General features: G+C 39.4%; 1 protein-coding gene across 1 annotated transcript in view; it reads right to left on the bottom strand.

The window, feature by feature from the left end:
- Nucleotides 1-2,882, bottom strand: part of FBXW4 (F-box and WD repeat domain containing 4) — an 80,503-nt gene extending 77,621 nt beyond the window's left edge. The window contains exon 1 of the mRNA XM_082854907.1: nt 2,164-2,882. Coding sequence (XP_082711033.1) covers nt 2,164-2,876 — 713 coding nt within the window. The 5' untranslated portion in view covers nt 2,877-2,882. The remainder of the gene's footprint in view (nt 1-2,163) is intronic.
- Between the last annotated feature and the right edge of the window lie 17,204 nt (nt 2,883-20,086).

Genomic DNA, 20,086 nt, shown 5'->3' with positions numbered 1-20,086 from the left:
GTAGAAACTTTATAGTGAAAACCACAGAAACTTTTGAAAACGCACAGAATTTTTTTTTTTTTTTTTGCTGGGGTGTTGAGTGAGAGTGAAGACGTCACACACATACAAATCCAACAAGGATAATCTAAACCTAACAGATATTAGACTGTCAAAAGGCAGCAATATTTAAAATAGAATGGAAATGGAAAAATACATCAGTGGAACAAAATGGAGAGTTCAGATACAGACCCAATATATATACATATATAATATGTATGTATGTGTGACTGTATATACACATAGCTATATAAACTTAATATCTGGCAAAGTAAGCTTTCTAAAACAAAATTTTTTTGTCTTTCTAAAGGGAAAGACAAGAATTATTTAACAAAAAGTGTAGTGGTAACTAGGTAGGTGTTTAGAAGAAAAGAAGGTTGAACTCACCCCTTATACCAAAACAAAAGTGATATTAATCAAAGTGTTAACTATTTTTAAAAATCAAATTTTAGGAAGATCAACAGAATATTAGAGAAGACTTATCAGGTCTGTGGAGAAATCATAAATTTCTCAGTTTGCAGGGGTGGGGGAGATTTAAAAATCACATAAAAACTGACAGATTCTGATATATTTAAATGTAAAACTTCTATAGGCTAAAAACAGTGAAGTAAAAAGAACAAACTGGGAAAAATATAATATTTGCATCAAAGATGACATACTAGAGCCTAATATCTATGACCCACAAGGACTGGAATCCTTTATAACAGTAACTTCAGGACCCCAATAATAAATGTGCAAAGGCTAGGAAAAGACAATCTCACGGGTGAAACAAACACAGGGGAAAATATTTATGCTGGTCAGTGGTAAAGGAATGCAAAATAACAAAATTTTGAGATACCATTATATGTCCACTAACATAGCAAAGATTTTTTAAATTCTTACATGAAATTAGCTTAATAATTTGTTGCTATTGTCACTGTAACTTGGTACAACACCTTTTTACAAACCATAACCTTTGATCCAGTAATGCCAATATTGAGAATTTATCCTAAGGAACCAATTCAAAAAGACATATGTATTATACAGTATGTGACATATCTCAATAAAGCTGTTACCAAAAAGTGCATTAAATTATTCATTTCCTTGTTATCTATGAGAGCAAAAAGCTGCATACAACCTGAAAGTCTAATATTAGAGGAATGTTTTTAATCTCATGGTACAGCCCACAAACATTTATTATGTACCTATTCTGTTAGGATCAGTAGGACAGCAATTAAGAGGAGGAAAAAGTGTGCAAATGAAAAGTAATTTTTAAAACTGAATAGTTATCTAGAGGTGGTGGTATTATAGCTTTTTATGTTTTAAACCAACTTTCTTTAATGTTGCTATACTGTATTAGAACTACCTTTTTTCTTTTTTAACCCAAATTGGATGGAGTTGGGTGCAATCTGAAAGCTTTTACTCCTCCAATTCCACATTTTTTTTTCCCCTCCCTATTAACTGCTTACATGGTTAAGTTTTTCATTCACAGGTCCTACCAAGTACAGGCCAAATTACAATACCGTGCCTTCGTGTACAGTCTATCTATACTGTACTCATCCAACCCCCTGCCATAAGCAGGCACCCTTTTTTGTGTCATTCTGCCTCCATCAAGTCGTAAATTATGGCTGACACTTGGACCAAGGGCCTTCTTTTGGGGTGTGAATCCTTTCCTCCGTATTCGATTTTATCCACGCCCTGAAGCCTAACAACCCTTGGAAGGGGGTGAGAGGGTGAATGTCCACAAAAACGTCCTGAAAGGCCACATAGTGGATATGGGTCCTACACCTGGACGGGTGGAGGCCTCTAAAGCCACAGACCAGCCGGGCTCCTCTGGAGCTGAGGCACCCAGGCGGTCAACGTCTGCGAAAAGACACAATTAAAAGCTGACGGGAGTGCTTAAGATGGCTAATTGTGAGGAGCCGCCCACGGGGAGGGTGCTGACTGAGGGATGCTGTTGGGAGGCCTCCTCGGATGGGGTCCTCTGAGAGGAGCAGGGTGCTCGGGGAGGGATCGGCGGAGGCCGGGTCCGGGCCTCAGAATTCGGGGTGCGACACAGCCCCAGGCCGACCAGGCCGCGGCGCCCCGCCCTTTCCCGGGACGAGGGCCGGCCCGGGGCGGGGAGCGGGTGGGCGAGCGGGCGCTTACAGGTCGGTGCCGAGACGCGTGAAGCCGGAGTTGAGCGAGGCCCGGGCTATCCGGCGCCAGAGCAGGTCGCAGTTGGTGAAGCGCCGCAGCCAGCGGCACACCTGAGCCAGGCGGCCGAGGGCCTGCATGTCCAGGTAGGAACAGATGAGCAGCAGCAGCTCCTCCGGCAGGCGCAGGAGCGCGGGCCCCGCAGCGGGGCGGCCGGCAGGCTCCCGGGCTCCCGCCTCTTCCTCAGCCGCCGCCGCCATGGCCGCCCCTGTCCCAGCGAGGCGGCCCCAAGCCTGACACCCTCGTCCCTGTGCTCTCGCCGGCCTGGCCTCCTCCCGCTGTCCAGTTCTGACCCTCCACTCCTCCTTCTTCCCATCATATCTTCCTTTGGCCTCCTTCCGCGCCCCTGCGCTCCCCTCATCTCCCCTGACGATCCTTCTCGCCCCTTCCTCTACGCTTCCGCCTCCCTCTCCTACCTTTCCCAGGCCTGCCCTCTCTCCCGCCTCGGCCCCCAGCCCCGCTGTCTCCTTCGCCTGTGGCGGCTGCGGCTTCCCTTCCGCCCCGCTTCCTCTTCCGCCTTGCCCTGCTCCTGCTTTCCCCTTCCCCTTCCCTTTCCTCCGCTTTCCCCTCGCGGCTCTCCCTTCCTGCAGTTTCCTCGTCTCCCCGCTCTCGCCCTCGCCAGGCCCGCCGTTCCCGGGGGGCCCTAAGCCGCCCTGGCTGCCCATGAGCGGCCGCGGAGCCGGCCCGACGCAGAGCCAAGCCCGAGCCGCCGCCACCGCCGCCGCCGCCGCCGCCGCCGCCGCCGCCCCAGGAGGAGGCGACACCATGTCGGACCGGGTCACATGGGGCGGCGCGGGCCGAGGCCTGGGCCCGCCCCTCACACCCGCGGCCGTGGAGCGGCTTCGGGGTGCGGGCCGAGACCGGGGATATGCCCCCTCCCATACCCCGGGCCGCCCGGAGCGTGTGCAGGAAGCGCAGCTTGCGTTCATCTAGCATGCAAGGCCTGCCGAGCACCTGGCTACGGCGGCAAGAGGAGCTTCCGCATTCAAGAAGCGCTTAGTTCTAGCCGCTGCCCTCAAGAAGCACACACTTGGATGGCCTTCCCCCTCCGGTAGCCCTCCTCTACTTCGGCTGATGCCTCCTTTCCACAGGCCACGTACCAGGGCCCCACGAACTGCATCCCTAGAAGTAGGCCGGGTTCTCACATGGGGTGTAAACCACAGTCCTAGCAATGAGCTGGCATTTTAGACGTTTTGGGAGGTTGCAGTCCTCTAGATCCTGAATCCATAACTCCCCAGTCATGTATAAGCAAGTGGTAAAGCTATTAGTCACCACGCAAGGGCAAGTGGATTCTCCAAGGTCATCCAGGAGCCCTTTCCCACACCACCCATTGCATTCACAAGGCCACCAATTTGAAGCTAGAGCTTAGAAGAATCTACTGAAGTCTAGACATGCTGTCCTGCACAGGCCCCTCTAGTCACACGTGGCTTTGGGGCATTGGAAACGTGACTAGTCCAAATCGAGGTGTGCTGTAAGTGTGAAAAACCCACCAGATTTTGAAGACTTATAAAAGAAAAAGCATGTGAACTATCTTATTAATAGTTTTATATTAATTACATGTTGAAGTGATAAGATTTTTGATACATTGGCCTAAATATACTTTAATGTAACTGCTAGAAAGGTTAAAATTATACATGTGACTTGAATTTGTGGCCCACATTATTTTTTCTACTGGACAGCATTGGGGAAGGCAGTAAGATTGGGAAGTGGGGGAGGAATATGCCTATCCCTGTCTGTATCCTGTACCCCAAATCCTAACAGTAAGGATTTGAGGGTTTTATTTTGTATTTACATCTTAGGATCCATTTTCAGAAGCAAGAATGAATGAGAAATCGACTCTGGAAATTATTCAACACCTAGCATAGGCAAGGAGAGACTTAGGAGAGCAACGACATTGCATTATGTCACTGCAGAAGCATCATGTAACAAGGTCAGACCGGAATCTGGCTTTGCCCTAGAATTACTTTTTGATCTTAGCAAAACAACAACAAAAAACCCCACCTATCTTGGCCTTTTAGTGTTCTCAGTCTGTAGTGGAGATAATGCCTCTGCCTTACTTTCGAGGGATAAATGAGATGATCCCTGTAAAATGCTTTGAACTCCTCTAAGAAAATTCTCAATAATAGTTACAGGTCAAATCCTTTTACAAAAAATACCCTACAAAAGGAAGAAAAAAAAAGGTACAACAAAGGCTTTGTGTAGAAAAAGATTTCCAAACCCCAGCCAGTGGTTTACTTATTAAAAGCAATATTTGACACATTTCAGTACAACTAAAGAATTTAGACCATCTCTTAGAAATCATTATAAAGAAATCTACTGATTTCATACTGTTAGAAGGCTGTTGAGGTAGGAATGCTGAGTATTGAGGTAATATCATCAATTCAGCACTTACTGATTTTGCTACAGTTGTGTACTGTGAGCCACTCTGAAAGGAAGAGAGAGATGACTATAGCATATGGTTCCTACATTTTGTGTTCATATTTGTGTTAAACATGTTTGTAATTTCTTACTGTTTGACTATTTTTTAACCGTTACTTTACACAGAGTAAAACTAAGTAGTTCATCTACACTGTACCTAGTTTTTAGTGGAAGACTTGAAAGCACAGAAAATTATTTAATTAACCCAACATAAATCAAGTCAGTATTAAAATCCACAGTCACACAAATGCAACTTATTCTTTACCCCATGTTGGCCTCATTGCTGGAGAAATTAAACCATCATTTAAAATTATCAAATCAGCCTTTTTCACACCCAAACTAGAGATCAAGTGAACTGTTTAAGCTAGAATTTATGGTTTACTGATTTACAAAATAAGCCAAAGTACTCACCAGGCAGAAAGGCAGAGCCAAAATGGAAAATTGGCATATATTCTATTATTTGGTGGTGATGTGTATCCCTAAATTCCTGAGCTTAAAAAAAAAAAACAACCTACAGTTTAGTCTCAGCTCAGAGAAGCAGCTAGAATTTTTCATCAACCCTCCCTCCCCCACAAAACAAAAAAAATCCAATGTGGGGTTTAAACCAAACTTGGAAAAAACTACATCACAAAAAGCACTTTTAATGTTCTTTTTGGAGACAGGTTATTTTAAAAAATCAGCTGGATGGGAATTCCCTGGCGGTCTAGTGGTTAGGACTCCATGCTTTCACTGCCAAGGGCTGGGTTTGATCCCTGGTTGGGGAACTAAGATCCCACAAGCCTCATGGAATAGCCAAAAAAAAAAAGGATAAAAAATCAGCTGGGGCTGAAAAGATGGTTTGTAACAAAAGTAAATGCATATCTTCATGGGGAACCTGAATAGTGTTTTATTATCAAAGAAAATAGATATGTTAATAGCCAGAAAAGAAAATAGAAAGAGTACACTGGACTTCAGAACATCTTTCAGAAAAGTCATCAACTCCCTTGAAGTTCAAATCCAGGAACCAATCATAGTGAAATAATATGGGGGGTGGGGTGAAATTTACCTTGTTTTTATAAGGCATTTTATTTTAAATTTTTAAAACTTGCATACTAATAAGTAAACTGAAAACTTTTAACTTAGAATGCCAAAAACATGGAATTCATAATATTTTAAAACATAAGACTCAATATGAATTTTTTTTCATTGAAGTATAGTTGATTTACAATATTAGTTTTAGACGTACAGCGTAATGATTCAATATTTTTATAGATATATAAAAAATATATATATATATAAAGTTATTATTAGAACTTCCCTGGTGGCACAGTGGTTAAGAATCCGCCTGCCAGTGCAGGGAACACGGGTTCGAGCCCTGGTCCAGGAAGATCTCACATGCCGCAGAGCAACTAAGCCCACATGCGACAACTACTGAAGCCCATGACCCTGGAGCCCGGGCTCCCCAACAAGAGAAGCCACCACAGTGAGAAGCCTGCACACCACAACCAAGAGTAGCCCCCGCTCACCGCAACTAGAGAAAGCTTGTGCGCAGCAAGGAGGACCCAATGCAGCCAAAAATAAATAAAATTAAATTTAAAAAGAAAACTTTCAAAAAAAATAGTTATTATAAAATATTGCCTATATTCCCTATGTTGTATGAGACAATATGAATTTCATACTGGGAATTTAGAAATACTAATATTAGTTTACTTTTAGAGAGAATTTTTAAGTACAGATATAAAGTTCTTTGTGTATGTCCATGTAACTGACATGCATAGTAGTGATTATTGTTATAGGTAATGTATAATATATGTTTAAGATTGTGAAAAGGCTAGAATTGTGTGTTCTGTCCATTCTTATAAACATAGGTGACAGTCTCAGACAGGAGCCTGTTCCCACATCCAGTACTCCTGCACCCACATGCCCCTTAGGTAAGTCCTCAGGGCCCCAGCCTTTAACTTTAAAGGCAGATTTAGTAGGGGAATTATTCTGAGATGAATGAGAGAGAGATTATTTTATGAATGACAATTTTCAATGTCATACGTTGGCTCAGACACTCACCATTATTCCTTTATAATAATAATAGCTTATATTTATTGAGCACTTACTATATTTCAGGAACTATCATAAGAGCCTTCCATGTATTGTCTCACTTATTCATATCAACAACCACATAGGAAGATACTATTAACCCATTTTTTGCAGAAGATGAAACTGAGGCCTATGGTCATGTTTCCTAAATGACAGAGCAGGTATCAAATCTAGACAGTCTAACCCCAAATATTGTACTCTGAACTGTGCCTTCACCAAACACAGCAGAAAATGGAATAGGAATAAGGCATTGAATTCAAGGTCCTCTAGGATCCCTTACAACTAATATAGACACACCTAGTAATATACTTTACTTCTGACCATCAGGCAGGTCTGATATCTAAATAAAAGCTGCTTCTAAACAATTAAAGTAGATCCTGCATGTCTCAGTTACTTTTTAAGGGTTAACCATGTAGAACCTACAGCCTCTTAATGCTTTTCATAATCTTTTTGCAAGACTTTAAAAGGATTTTTAGGAATTAATATATCTTACAAAAGAATATATAACTAAAGTTGAGTAATTCCTTCATTTTGCTTCAGCTTCAATTTCTTATGTTAAATTTAAGCAACAGTGTGTGTATGGTATGTATTATGAGCCTTTTTTGTAAATTTGTCCCTACCTATATATATTCAAAGTGAGACTTCGTAGAATGATGTTAATAATGGTTATTTCTAGGTAATGGAATTTTGGCATTTTACTTTGTACTTTTCTGTATTGCTTGATTTTTTTTAATAAGAAGCATGTATCACCTTTACAAAATCAGTAAAGTCGCTCAAAAACAAGAATAGAGTTGTCATGCATCCAAACACACCATGCAACAAGAAAGTTGGGAGATTTGAAGCCTAGATCATTGCCAGAGTTTTTAACTAGCCACCTAAGTTTCTTCAAACTTTATTTATTCCATTAAAATGTGTATCATGCAATAGTAAAATAATGAACAGAGTATTAGAAAGAAGAAATAAGAGGCCTAACAATGAATACAAAAACATTTGAGGCCCTCATAAATAGAAGGATCAAGTCTAAAGTGTTGTTTTCAGAAATTACCAGGTTGGTAGTTTATATTCTGAAATCCTGTTAGAAACACAACCAAGATCTGCTCTGTTTTTCTATGAATCCACTATCTTTGTCCTATTCAAAGATAAAATGTTTTAATTTCATATGAAATAATTTAAAGTATTGTTTAAAAATAGTACTTTATGCAGAAAAGACTAGAAGGAAATATGTCCATATGCTAGAAATGGATGCTGATGAGAGGGGGAGTTACGGGAAGTTCTTTGTGCTGTTGCTTTACACCTTTCTGCATTTTCTAAATGTTCTGCAATGAGCATATATTACATAGATAATCAGTTTTTCTTTCTTTTCTTTTTTTTGAATTTATTTTTTATACAGCAGTTTCTTATTAGTTATCTATTTTATACATATTAATGCATATATGTCAATCCCAATCTCCCAATTCATCCCACCACCACCCGCTTTCCCCCCTTGGTGTCCATACGTTTGTTCTCTACATCTGTGTCTCTATTTCTGCCTTGCAAACTGGTTCATCTGTACCATTTATAGACAATCAGGTTTTTTTTAAGTTCTTTTTTCTAAAAAAATATTTATTTAGCCACACCGGGTCTTAGTTGCGGCACACAGGATCTTCGTTGCCGCGTGCAGGATCTTCACTACAGTGTGCAGGATCTTTAATTGCAGCATGCGGGAGCTTTAGTTGCAGCATGCGGACTCTTAGTTGCGACATGTGGGATCTAGTTCCCTGACCAGGGATCGAACCCGGGCTCCCCGCATTGGGAGCCTGGAGTCTTAACCATTGGACCACTAGGGAAGTCCCCATAATCAGTTTTTTCTTTAAAGAAAAAACCTAAGAGGTGTTTACACCTAAATGTAAGAAATAATTTAATTCAATATAATTTAATTAAACTAATTAATTTTAATATTTTTTAAAGTTCATTTTACAAATCTCCCACACAGAAGAATTCCAAATAATTTGTTATACTTCACCTTCAAGGAGGTGGAGCATATAACTACCCCCCGCCCCCCCCACACACACACACGCACATTCCTAAGAGGACTGCATGTGGTGACTTCCTTCCAAAGAATACAATATGGAAAGAGGAGAAAAGAGTAACTTTACAGTGGAGAAGGCTGACAAACACTATTTCAGCCAGGCGATCAACACCTGTTCAACATCAACAGTGGTAAGTCACATTGATAGTAGGTACCCTTGATATACTGTGATGAAAGTGGTACTTTACCTCTGTGGTCGTCCTCCCCAAAAGCCATAATCCCAGTCTAATGAGAAAAACATCAGACAAATCCAAATTGAAGGATGGTCTACAAAAGTACCTGACCAGTCCTCCTCAAAAATGTCAAGATCATCAGAAACAAGGAAAGTCTGAGAAATTGTCACAGCCAAGAGGAACCAAAAGTGACATGACAAATAAATGTAATGTGGTATCCTAGAGCAGAAAAGAAAAAGGACACTAGGTAAAAACTAAGGAAACCTGGTTAGTCCATTAATCATCACAAACGCACAATACTGATGTAAAATGTTGATAATGGTAGTGTATAAGAACTCTCTGGGCTTCACAATTTTTCTGTAAATCTAAATATATTATACAAAATAAAGGTTTTTTAAAAAGTTTATTTTAGCCTTCTGTGACTTTTTACAGAAAATCTTTGCAAAACTTGTAATGCACATGAAGGCAGTGTGTTTACCAAGTTACAGAGATTTGCAATATTATGAAACCCTATCCTGTCATCCCAAGTGCAAAAGAAAAAAGTAAAAATAATGTCCCATAAATCATCTCCAACAAAAATTAAACTGCTACTTAAGATTTCTAGTTATCCAAATTTACAGCTATACTAGAAAGATTCATTTTCCAAAGGGTAGGATGTCATTCTAAGATACTGTCCTGACTTTACAACTGTGAGAAACAGACATTTTCAAGCACCAATTTATGTATATGTTATACACACATGTACACAAAATTTAAGGACCATATGGCAAGTAAGGTAAGGGGGTGGGCAAGACAGAAATATAAAATGTAACTGTAGGGATAAAAAAGCAGATTTCTAGATTTGCCAGTTAAGTAACGTTATCATTAGTATGAGATAACCTTCTTATGTCAATAGGTGGTGTTCAAAGATTTTGAACAAAATGTAGAGCACGCCATCAGCATTAGGATCTAAGATAATTCATGGGATATCAGAATTTGTGATTTTTCTGATCTCTGTCAGGACACTGAGTCATCTGGCAACAGATGACGGAAGATATAAAATTTGAAAATGAAGGGAACTACAAAATCTTGTGAAATTTTCATGATTATCTGGGGATTTCTTTAAATACATACATATATAGATAAAAATAAAGTTACCACTGAGATAAAATATATACAAATATGAGTTGTTTTTCAAGAAAAGAATGATAAGTTCTAGGAAAAAAATTCTCTTAAGCATCTTCAGTTCTTCTGGAAGAAAGTACCATGTCAAATATAAAATTCTTATTTCTGTTCTATAATTATTACTATTAAAGAATGCCTAACTTCAGGTAAATTTTTTCATTTGAGACATTCAGTACACTGACTGAAACCACAGTATATAATTTATTTATCTTGTCCTAGGTTTGGGGTCCTGTTAAAAATGTGAAAAACACAAAAGACAACTTTTCTGGAATATCATTCAGTTACATTATTTTGAACTGATGATGGGTTGTGTTCAGTTGTTAAATATAAACAAAAGTTTGGATGTGAATGGAATAAAGATAGGTCTTATTTAATTGGGGGATTTTTACTTTAGTTTTAAAAAGCGTATATATATATATATATATGTATATATATATATATATACACACACACATACTAAGTAAAGAGAATTATGACCTTTAGACCCATATTTAACTGTTATCCTTTGAGAACCTATGTCACTGCTTCTAAAGAATTATACACTCTATATAATGTGCTTTTCCCCCTCTCTTATGGCAGCTGTTTCAAACCCAAATGGAAAGGTGAATGAGAAAAATCCCCTACATTTAAAACCTACCATGGAGAGAAAAGCAGGAAGAAGTCTAAGCTAGCCCCTGGGGATCTTCCCAGGTTCAGCAGATTGACCTGAAGAAGGAGTACAGCTTGAGCTCTTCTTCTTTAGCAGCACAACCACCGGTCAGAGAGGTTTCCAAACACATGGAGTTTAGCGAGACCACCTGCTCCTAACACAGGAAAACGGCCACTGGACCACCAACTCTGTTGCCTCAAGTCAACACCAGCTCCCCTTCACAACAGATGACAGGCTTTCCGCTAGCAGCGTCTCCCGGTAAAAGAGTGAGCAAAGAGGAATTAAACTTCACATCTGTGATAGAAGCTCATGAATTAGGAGTGAAATGGACAGATGAAAAACCCGAAACTGAAGTCAGTCTGAAAGTAGAACCAGACAGTAACTGCACAGATATCAGCCTTGGCGAGACAGAGTGAGGAGTTCAAATCCCCACTTGGCCAGGGCATGGGCCTCCAGGAGCTATGGAGCCAACAAGAAGTAGAAAGGAACTTTTGCCCAGGTGCTCATGCCTTCCTCAAGCATGACCAATCTCAGTGGGTGTGTGGTACAATCCAGGAGGCTTAATCTATAATCTCTCAATGCAAATCAAAACTATAATGAGGTACCACCTCACACCAGTCAGAATGGCCATCGTTAAAAAGTTTACAAATAGGGAATTCCCTGGCGGTCCAGTGGTTAGGACTCCACACTTTCACTGCCAAGGGCCTGGGTTCAATCCCTGGTCAGGGAACTAAAATCCCACCAGCCGTGGTATGGCCAAAAGAAAAATGTCTACAAATAATAAATGCTGGAAAGGGTGTGGAGAAAAGGGAACCCTCTACATTGTTGGTGAGAATGTAAAAAATTGGTGCAGCCATTATGGAAAACAGTATGGAGCTTCCTTAAAAAACTAAAAACAGAGTTGCCATATGATCCAGCAATCCCACTCCTGGACATCTATCTGGAGAAAACTCTTAATTCGAAAAGATACATGCACCCCAATGTTCATAGCAGCACTATTTAGACATGAAAGCAACCTAAATGTCCACTGACAGATGAAGGGATGAAGAAGATGTGGTGTGTGTGTGTGGTGTGTGTGTATGTATACACAGTGGAATACTACTCAGCCATCAAAAAGAATGAAAGAATGCTATTTGTAGCAACATGGATGGACCTAGAGATTATCATACTAAGTGAAGTCAGACAAAGAAAAATATCATATGATATCACTTATATGTGGAATCTAAAAAAATGATACAAATGAACTTACTTACAAAACAGAAACAGACTCACAGACATAGAAGACAAACTTATGGTTACCAAAGGGGAAAGGGGAGGGAGGGATAAATTAGGAGTTTGGGATTAGCAGATACAAACTACTATATATAAAAAAGGTAAACAACAAGGTCCTGCTGTATAGCACAGAGAACTATATTCAATATCCATAATGGATATGGATTATTCAATAAACCATAATGGAGAAGAATATGAATATATATATATATATATATATACGAATCACTTTGCTGTATACCAGAAACTAACACAACACTGTAAATCAACTATACCTCAATTTTTAAAAATCTATTTTTCAAGATCTCCACCACTCAGACCATGCAACAGAAGGAGAGGAATCACTATAATCAGGCCCAACAGCTTGCCCAGCTCTCCCAAGAGTTGAGGTCAACCGAAGTTCCAGTTTCCCTGATTTGAGTCCTTAGTCATGTATGAGATAGCCTGTTGAATTGGTGTTCAGTTAAAGGTGTATAAAGCAATATTTAATATTTTGTAGGTTAAGAGAATTAAAATTAATATCAGCTATTAGAAGGAAGTTCTCAATTCAGTATCCTATGTTAACCCACATAGGGAAATCAATGAACAATGGAATTTTAAATGTTGAAGTGGATGGGATCTATGATGAGATGAAGAGGAAGTAACTAAAAGTCTTGGCATCACCCAACTTCTATAATGTGAGATTTTTGAAAACTATAAACCCATATTCCTTTGGGTAATTTTTTTAAGTTTCAAAGATTTTAGAAAATAAAAATTTTAAATTTTTTCAAGAGCCTTCCATGTTACAATTAAAATCCATGTTACTTATTCAGCAGTACCCATGATAGAGTCCTAGAAACAACCTGAGAAGAAACAAGAATAGAATAGACAGAGAATAGAAATGTTTGGAACAAATGTATTCCAAACTGTTTAAATACATCATGGGATATCCATAGAATAGAATAGTAAACAGCTGTGAAAAAGAATGAGGGAGATCAGATCAGATGCATTGTTACAGAAGGATCTCTAATATACATTAAGTGAAAAAAGCAAAATGCAGAGTGTGGATAATATATTGCCATGGACGGGGGGGACAGTGGGAAACTATATTTGCCTGCTTTGACTTTTTGTGTGCCAAATCTCTCTGGAGAAATACACAAAACCTAGTACCAGTGTTTGCTTCTAAGGAGGAGAAATGGGTGGGTAAGGGACAGGGGTTTTTTTACTATACACTATTTTATATCTTTTGAAGTTTAAACTATTAACTATTTGTATTACCTATTGAATAATAAGCATTATCTCTAAAAAAAAAGGTAAAAGAGTATTTTCAAGCATATTTCGGGAATAATGAAAGAAATTGCCACTACCTTGCAGTGGCACTATAATGAAGAAGGGGGTGGGGGGAATAAGCAATATGTTAACTAGGATGTCAGAAGGTAGATCAAAATTAACATGCAGATTGTGAAAATATGACAATTACTGACGGAATAAGAATAAAGTCCTTCTCATTGCATTTAAGTAAGCAGGGATATGTTAGGAAAAAAGACTAAACAGAGATAAAATGCTGGAAATTAAAAAATTATAAAAGTCGTTTGTGAAACAAAGCTTCAGAATGTTGTAATATCATAGAAAATGTATAAAGAGATTTTCAAATGAACCCCATTAGATCCAGAAATCAGTAAAACAATTTCTCTTTCTTAAAATGCTTACACAAACACATCCCTAACACACACATTAAGACACACACTGTAAGCAGCCTACGAGACCATTAAGACAATTCTAGACTTTTATAGCTATTTCTTTTTTAGGGGTCATTCTTTGCATTTTTACTGCCCTAAATTTACCTCTTCAAGTCACAGCAATGAAGAATTGAGCTTTCTTTCTTTTTTAGTTTTATTTCCAACCGAATCTTTTGTACATTTCTGGAATTTAAGCCACCTATGTTACCGCTACTTATCTATAACACCATTGCTTTGAGGGATTAAAGCAGGTTTCTTGTAATACACTTAGATCAAGAGTTATCTGAGTTGAGAAGAATATCCTGTTTGTGTTGGGGATGGGGAATCTTTATTTTTTATTTTTTATTTATTTATTTTGATCTTGAGTTGTTTTGATTTCCCCTGAGAGCAGTAATCTTCAGCAAGTGATATTTTTAAAAAGCCCACACACCACAAAACATTCCAAGTGATTTTAACTCCTGAATGAGGTTGGGCTACCTGAGTGATTCTCTCTCTTCTCTTCTTTGGCAGAAAGGATTAGAAACCTCCACAGAACTTGCTCTCTATTAAAGTGGAGTGCTGTGCATTCATTGGCAAGAGGTGAATTGTTTTCAGATTACATGCGAAAGAGTGTGTGTGTTTCTTTCCCACATCAAAGACTTGGATGGAAGCAGTTCTGAGTATTGCCAGGGATGCAAGAATTGGTGCTAAAGTGATTAACAAAATTGCTTTCCTGCAAAAGAAGCACAAAACATTACCTAGGGATTAGAGGAGGAGAGGGCAAGATTAAAGGTGATGTTGAATTTTGGGTGGAATATCTTATCCATCTTTTTCAAATCATGCTTCAAGGATTCTGTGGCCCCTCCTTAAGGAAACTTGAACAAATCAAAGTCTCGCTTTCTCAAGTTTTGTACACGGGGCGCTGACAAGGTAAAATTAAAACTACTAACATAAGCGGCACTTACTTTCGACCTCCATATCTTTATCTCACACCACAAATACGTTTTGAATGTATTTTATTCAGCACACACCAGCAACCCCATTGATCAAAGATTATTTCATTTGTAATTGGTTTGTGTGTCCACCTGTTGGACTTAAATGCTAGCGTTCTATAGAATTTCTGAAGTTGTTCGGTTTTAGTGAATCTTGACTTTATTAGTATACATTCCTTTTTAAACATAGCCTTCACAGTCGAAACCTTCACCTAACCAAAATGTAAAAAAAAAAAAGCCATAGAACCTATATTCTAACTAGTGAAGGAAAGATCATACAGCAAACCTCACAATTCCTAGTTTAGAACATTATTTTAAGGGGTCTCTCTGAAATGCCCTATGATATTCTTTGTCACTTAGCATTTTTTTCACCTCTTTCAGAAACTGAATGTAGGCCTCCCTTCCTCCAAGAAGTCCTCCTGACTTTAGAGTCCCAATCAGAGTCAGACAGAAACATATAGGTACATGTAACTGTTCTGGTATGAATAAACTTTTTCTTCCTTTAAAACATTAAGTTCAAAAAAGGAATGAAGCAATTATCTGAGCAGGTAGAAAAAACATGAAGTTGAGTGTAATAAAATAAATTCAGAGCAGTATATACAGTATGATACCATTTATGAAAAAAATCTAACACAAAAAACAATATCATAATTCTTTAGGAACCATATACATGCATGTAAAAGTAAAAAATTGGAACAGAATTATATACCTCAAACTCATGGTAGTGGCTGCCTCTGGGAAGGAAGGTAGGAGGTTTGGGGGCCATGATGAAAGGGAATTTTAGCTACATCTGTAATGTTTATTTCTTTTACAATTTCTCTTTAAAAAATTAAGATGATTCACTTACACGCAGTTAAGGCATGTGAAGTGTCACTGAAATTCTGGTCTAAAAGACATGCATTGCTTGTAGGGTTTTTTGGTCTGATACAATGTCTCACTTTCTTTATAACAATAAAACCTGTTTCAAATTGATTAAATAATTCAGGATGGTTGTGACCTCTTCCTCTCCCACAATAACATCCTCATAAACTAATGTACTGTGGAGGTGGAATTTATCTTTGTGTGTGTTCTGTAAAGAGTAAGAACACACCGCTGAGTTCTCGGTAAAAAGAATCAATAGATGAATAAATAAATAAGCGTTGTTTGCTTGCTGCCCTGCATGCAATAGTTTGTGGACATTTTCGTTTTGAAGTTGTTTCTTGAGGTTGCCTGTGTGACTTCTTCGCTTTCAGGAACTTGTTGAGAACAATCATTTTTTATCTGTCTTTCCTTTGGGGTCCCGTAAGGTCACTGGACATAAGATAGCTGTGAAATTTGACATTGTTCCAATTTAAATGCTTTACTCCAGCAAGTGCAAGACTGTGGATGCTTCGGTGTGGATTGCCACGGCCAGGCTGTTCCTGAGACTCGCCAGCCCTCCAGGCTTCAAAGCCTGCCATCCTTGATCTCACTAAAGAATGTTTTTGAATTCTATGTCCATCTAGTGGTTGCCTGCAAAGATCTACTTGGCTTTTTCTTTCTTCCTTTTCTTTCACACTTGATCAGTGAGATTCTGTTTGTGATGGGGGTTTTGCCCCCCTTGGTCTTTAATTCTTTCACAGGTGGTTTCAAAGTGTCTATCCTTAGCCCCTGCTTTCTATAAACAAGCAGGAATTCATGAACCGCAGTTACTGATGGCTGTCCTCACGGAGCAATTCTCCTCTCACTTTGAAAACAGGCTGTTTTGTGGACAGTAAAGTACAGTTCTTTTTGGTAGATGAGATTAGAGGCTTGAGGGGAGGCTAGAGGGAGGGGAGGTTTTTCCTTTCTCTTTTATTATTTTATTTTTTAACTGGAGAGCCTTTGTGATGTAACTCGTTTTAGCAAATTCAAGAACTTTACTTATTTTACACACAGTTAGTTGCACCCTTGGTTAAAGATGACATGGCACTAGGTAGAAGATGCTGGGAATTGCTGATTTGCTCATTAATTCCAACATCTCCAGCATCCCAGGTGTAAGGTTAAGAGTTGAAGGTCAGGTGGTGACAGAGCTAATGTGGTTGCATATCCAAGGGATCATATTATATCAATTCTACCTAAGAATTTTGATGTGCCATGGGAGTTGACCTTTTCTGTCATTAAATATTCTTCAACAGTATCATTTTAATGGCTGCATAGCATTCCACTGAATAAGATGTACCACAATTTACTCAACCAATTCCCTATTGTTGGAAACAGGTGTTTCCAATGTTTTGGCATTATAAAGAGCACTCCATATTCACATTGTTGAATTTGCTGATAAATTCCTAACAGTGATACTGCTGGGTCATAGGGCATATACATTTGTTAAAGCTTTGAAGATCAGCATTCATTTTAAAATTCAGTTAAAAAGGAGGGATTGAAGGACAGAAAGAATTGCTACTGCAGCTACACACTTAAGACCCCAAGCAAACTACTACTTAATCAGTGGAGAAATTCCCTCACACAATGTAAGGAGTGGGCATTGTCTGTTAGCCCTCCAGCAATTCGTCTTTCACCATTGACCTACACTGAAACCTTCAGCTTAGGAAAAGAATGTAGAAGCCTCTTACAGGAAGGCTTGATTCAGTGGTACTCAGGGTCCTATAATAGTCTTTGTGTGAGCACTTTCCTCACTGTAGTTCACTACTGGATCCAGGACCAAGCTGAATCTTTTTCACTTTGCTCATTACTGAAATATGATGCTATCTGTGGGGTGGAAACTGCAGTATTTAAGAGTACTCAGGAATAACACAATTGAGAAAATAAGTTCAAGAGGAGGAATCATTCAGGAATAAATGACAAGGGGGTAGCTTTCTCGGTTCTGAACTGCCTAATTATTAGTTGGTACAGCCTATGCCTCCACAGAGCCTTGAACTTGGAAATCCTGGACAATCTTTAGTTATGTTGCTCGCTTGCTCACAGACCTTTGCCACCCTAGGCTTCGTTGTCAGTACAAACCCCTTTGCCTCGCCTCAGTATTCTGGTTTACCCTGACCTCTTTCCATCCTTAGTGCCCCAGCATGAAACCTTCCGTTCCATCCAAACTGAAACTATTTGCTGTATTCCAAACAAGCAGCATATACTGTGGAAGGACTTTTGGATTTGGTCCAGATAATCTGGATTTGAGCCCTGGCTCTGCCATTGCTTTATTAGGTGACCTTGGGCAAAACAATCTTACTGAGGCTCAGTTTCATCATCTGTAAAATAGGGATGACAAAGCCTAATTCACTGTGTCATTATGTATATGTTAAACTAGACAACAGCACGTAAAAGAAGTTGCAATGCAGAGCGTGAGGGGAGTGTTTGATAGGTGACATGAATATCTTGTTTATCCTGGCCTCTGAGCATTTGCTCCCACCTGTTCTCTTTCTGGAAAAGTTCTCTTGAATCCGAATCCCACCCACCCATCAAAGCAAATTAATGTTTCAAGCCCTCCCATGAAAACTCTTAGCACTCCTTGACTAGACTATTTATTCGGCAGGCCAATCCTTCTAAATGGACTCTCTCCTGGAACAATTTTCAGGGAGTCCTGATACCATTTTTGCCCCAATAATAATCATAATTAATGTATAGTACTTTACTGCTTACAACAACCTATGAGGTCAACGAAATGGATATTATTGTTATTATCATCCCTATTTCTCAGAGACTCAGAGAGGTCAAGTGATTTGTCAAAGGCCACAAAGCTAGTGTATGGCAGAACTGAAAACAACTCAACTGATTGCAAAGCTTATGCGCTTCTCCTCACACAATAAAACCTACCTCCTTATTTAACTGTTAATGGACATTTGTCCCTCTGTGAAGTAATATTATTATTGAATTTTAGGTCCTTGCCTAAGAAGAAAATGGTGGCGTTCTTGGGTATGGTAACCACCTAAAGAAACTTATTTAGTGTTTTCAGAGGCGTGAAAGACATGCACATAATATGCCAGGTCTTGGGGAAACGTTCCAGGTCAAAACTTTGCGTGAATTATTTCCCTGGGACTCAGAACGAAAGCTGGGCCTTTGGTGGGAAGATGTCCTTTCCCTTATACACCAAGTAATCACAACTCAGAGCAGCCCTCTTAGAAATGGTTCCCCCTTGGGACTTCCCTGGTGGTTCAGAGGTTAAGAATCTGCCTTTCAATGCAGGGAAGGTGGGTTCGATCCCTGGTAGAAATAAGATCCCACATGTCATGTGGCAACTAAGCCCACACCGCCACTACTGAGCCCACACGCCTCAATTAGAGAGCCCTAGCAACGCAATGAAAGATGGTGCGAGCCACAACAAAGAGCCCATGTGCCTCAACTGAGACCCGACGCAGCCAAGTAAATTAATTAATTAATTAATTTTTTTAAAGAGAAGTGGTTCCCCCACTGCACTTGCTACCTCTTAGTTGCCCTTCTGCTCCACCCGTCAAGGCTCAAGGGCTTCCGCTCAAGGGAACCATAGGTGATCCTAATTAGAAGAGATTCTAAGGGTCATCCTATCACTACATGGTCCTCCAGCACACCAACATATCTCCTTAGCTACACATTTCATTCTGTGACAGCTCAGCAGACATTCTGCAGATTTAGGGAAGGTGTGAGTTCACAGACATCAAAGCAGAGCCATGTCTTCAGCTACCTCAGTCACTGAGTGAGCTACTGCCTTCTGTCCAGAGTGTCGGTCTTACCTGTTGTCAGTAAAAATCCCTGAAAGCCACATGAATCTTGATTTAACTGTTATCCTCGATTATGTTAATAACAGTTGCTTAAACTCATCTCTACCCTGCCCCCACCTTGGACACATGGGCATTAAAGGTAAATTTGCTGAGTTGCTTCCAGATTTGTTCAATATACATGTATTGAGAACTACTTCCCAGGTACCTTGCCAGGCACTGGGGGATAAAAAGGTTGGGGATAGAATCTTCTCATTTAAAAAAAAATTTTTGTATTGAAGTATAGTTGATTTACAATGTTATGTTAGTTTCCGGTGTACAGCAAAGTGATTCAGTTTTATATCTATCTATCTATCTATTCTTTTTCATTATAGGTTATTACAAGATATTGAATATACTTTCCTGTGCTGTACAGGAGGACTTCGTTGTTTATCTATTTTATGTATAGTCATTTGTATCTGCTAATCCCAAATTCCTAATTTTTCCCTCCCTACAATCTTCTCATTTTTCTTAACCCAGTTTCCACTGAAAGCCCCACTTTGTCACAAGCAACAAGCATCAAATCAGCAACGAACCCCGAGTCACACAGAGACTGTTCATGTTTGCAATCTCGTTGTTTTCTGAAACCAACATTAGCATAAATGTTAACAAAGCAATGACTTAATTATACTCTAATTACTCTGAGCCAAAAACGGGAGTTTGATCTCAATTCACATACTATTTTGGTAGATT

The sequence above is a fragment of the Leucopleurus acutus genome (assembly GCF_964270905.1).
Source record: "Leucopleurus acutus genome assembly, chromosome: 14".
NCBI classification, from domain to species: Eukaryota; Metazoa; Chordata; class Mammalia; order Artiodactyla; family Delphinidae; genus Leucopleurus; species Leucopleurus acutus.
Note: the sequence above shows the minus strand (reverse complement) of the source record. Positions and strands in the feature narration are given on the sequence as shown.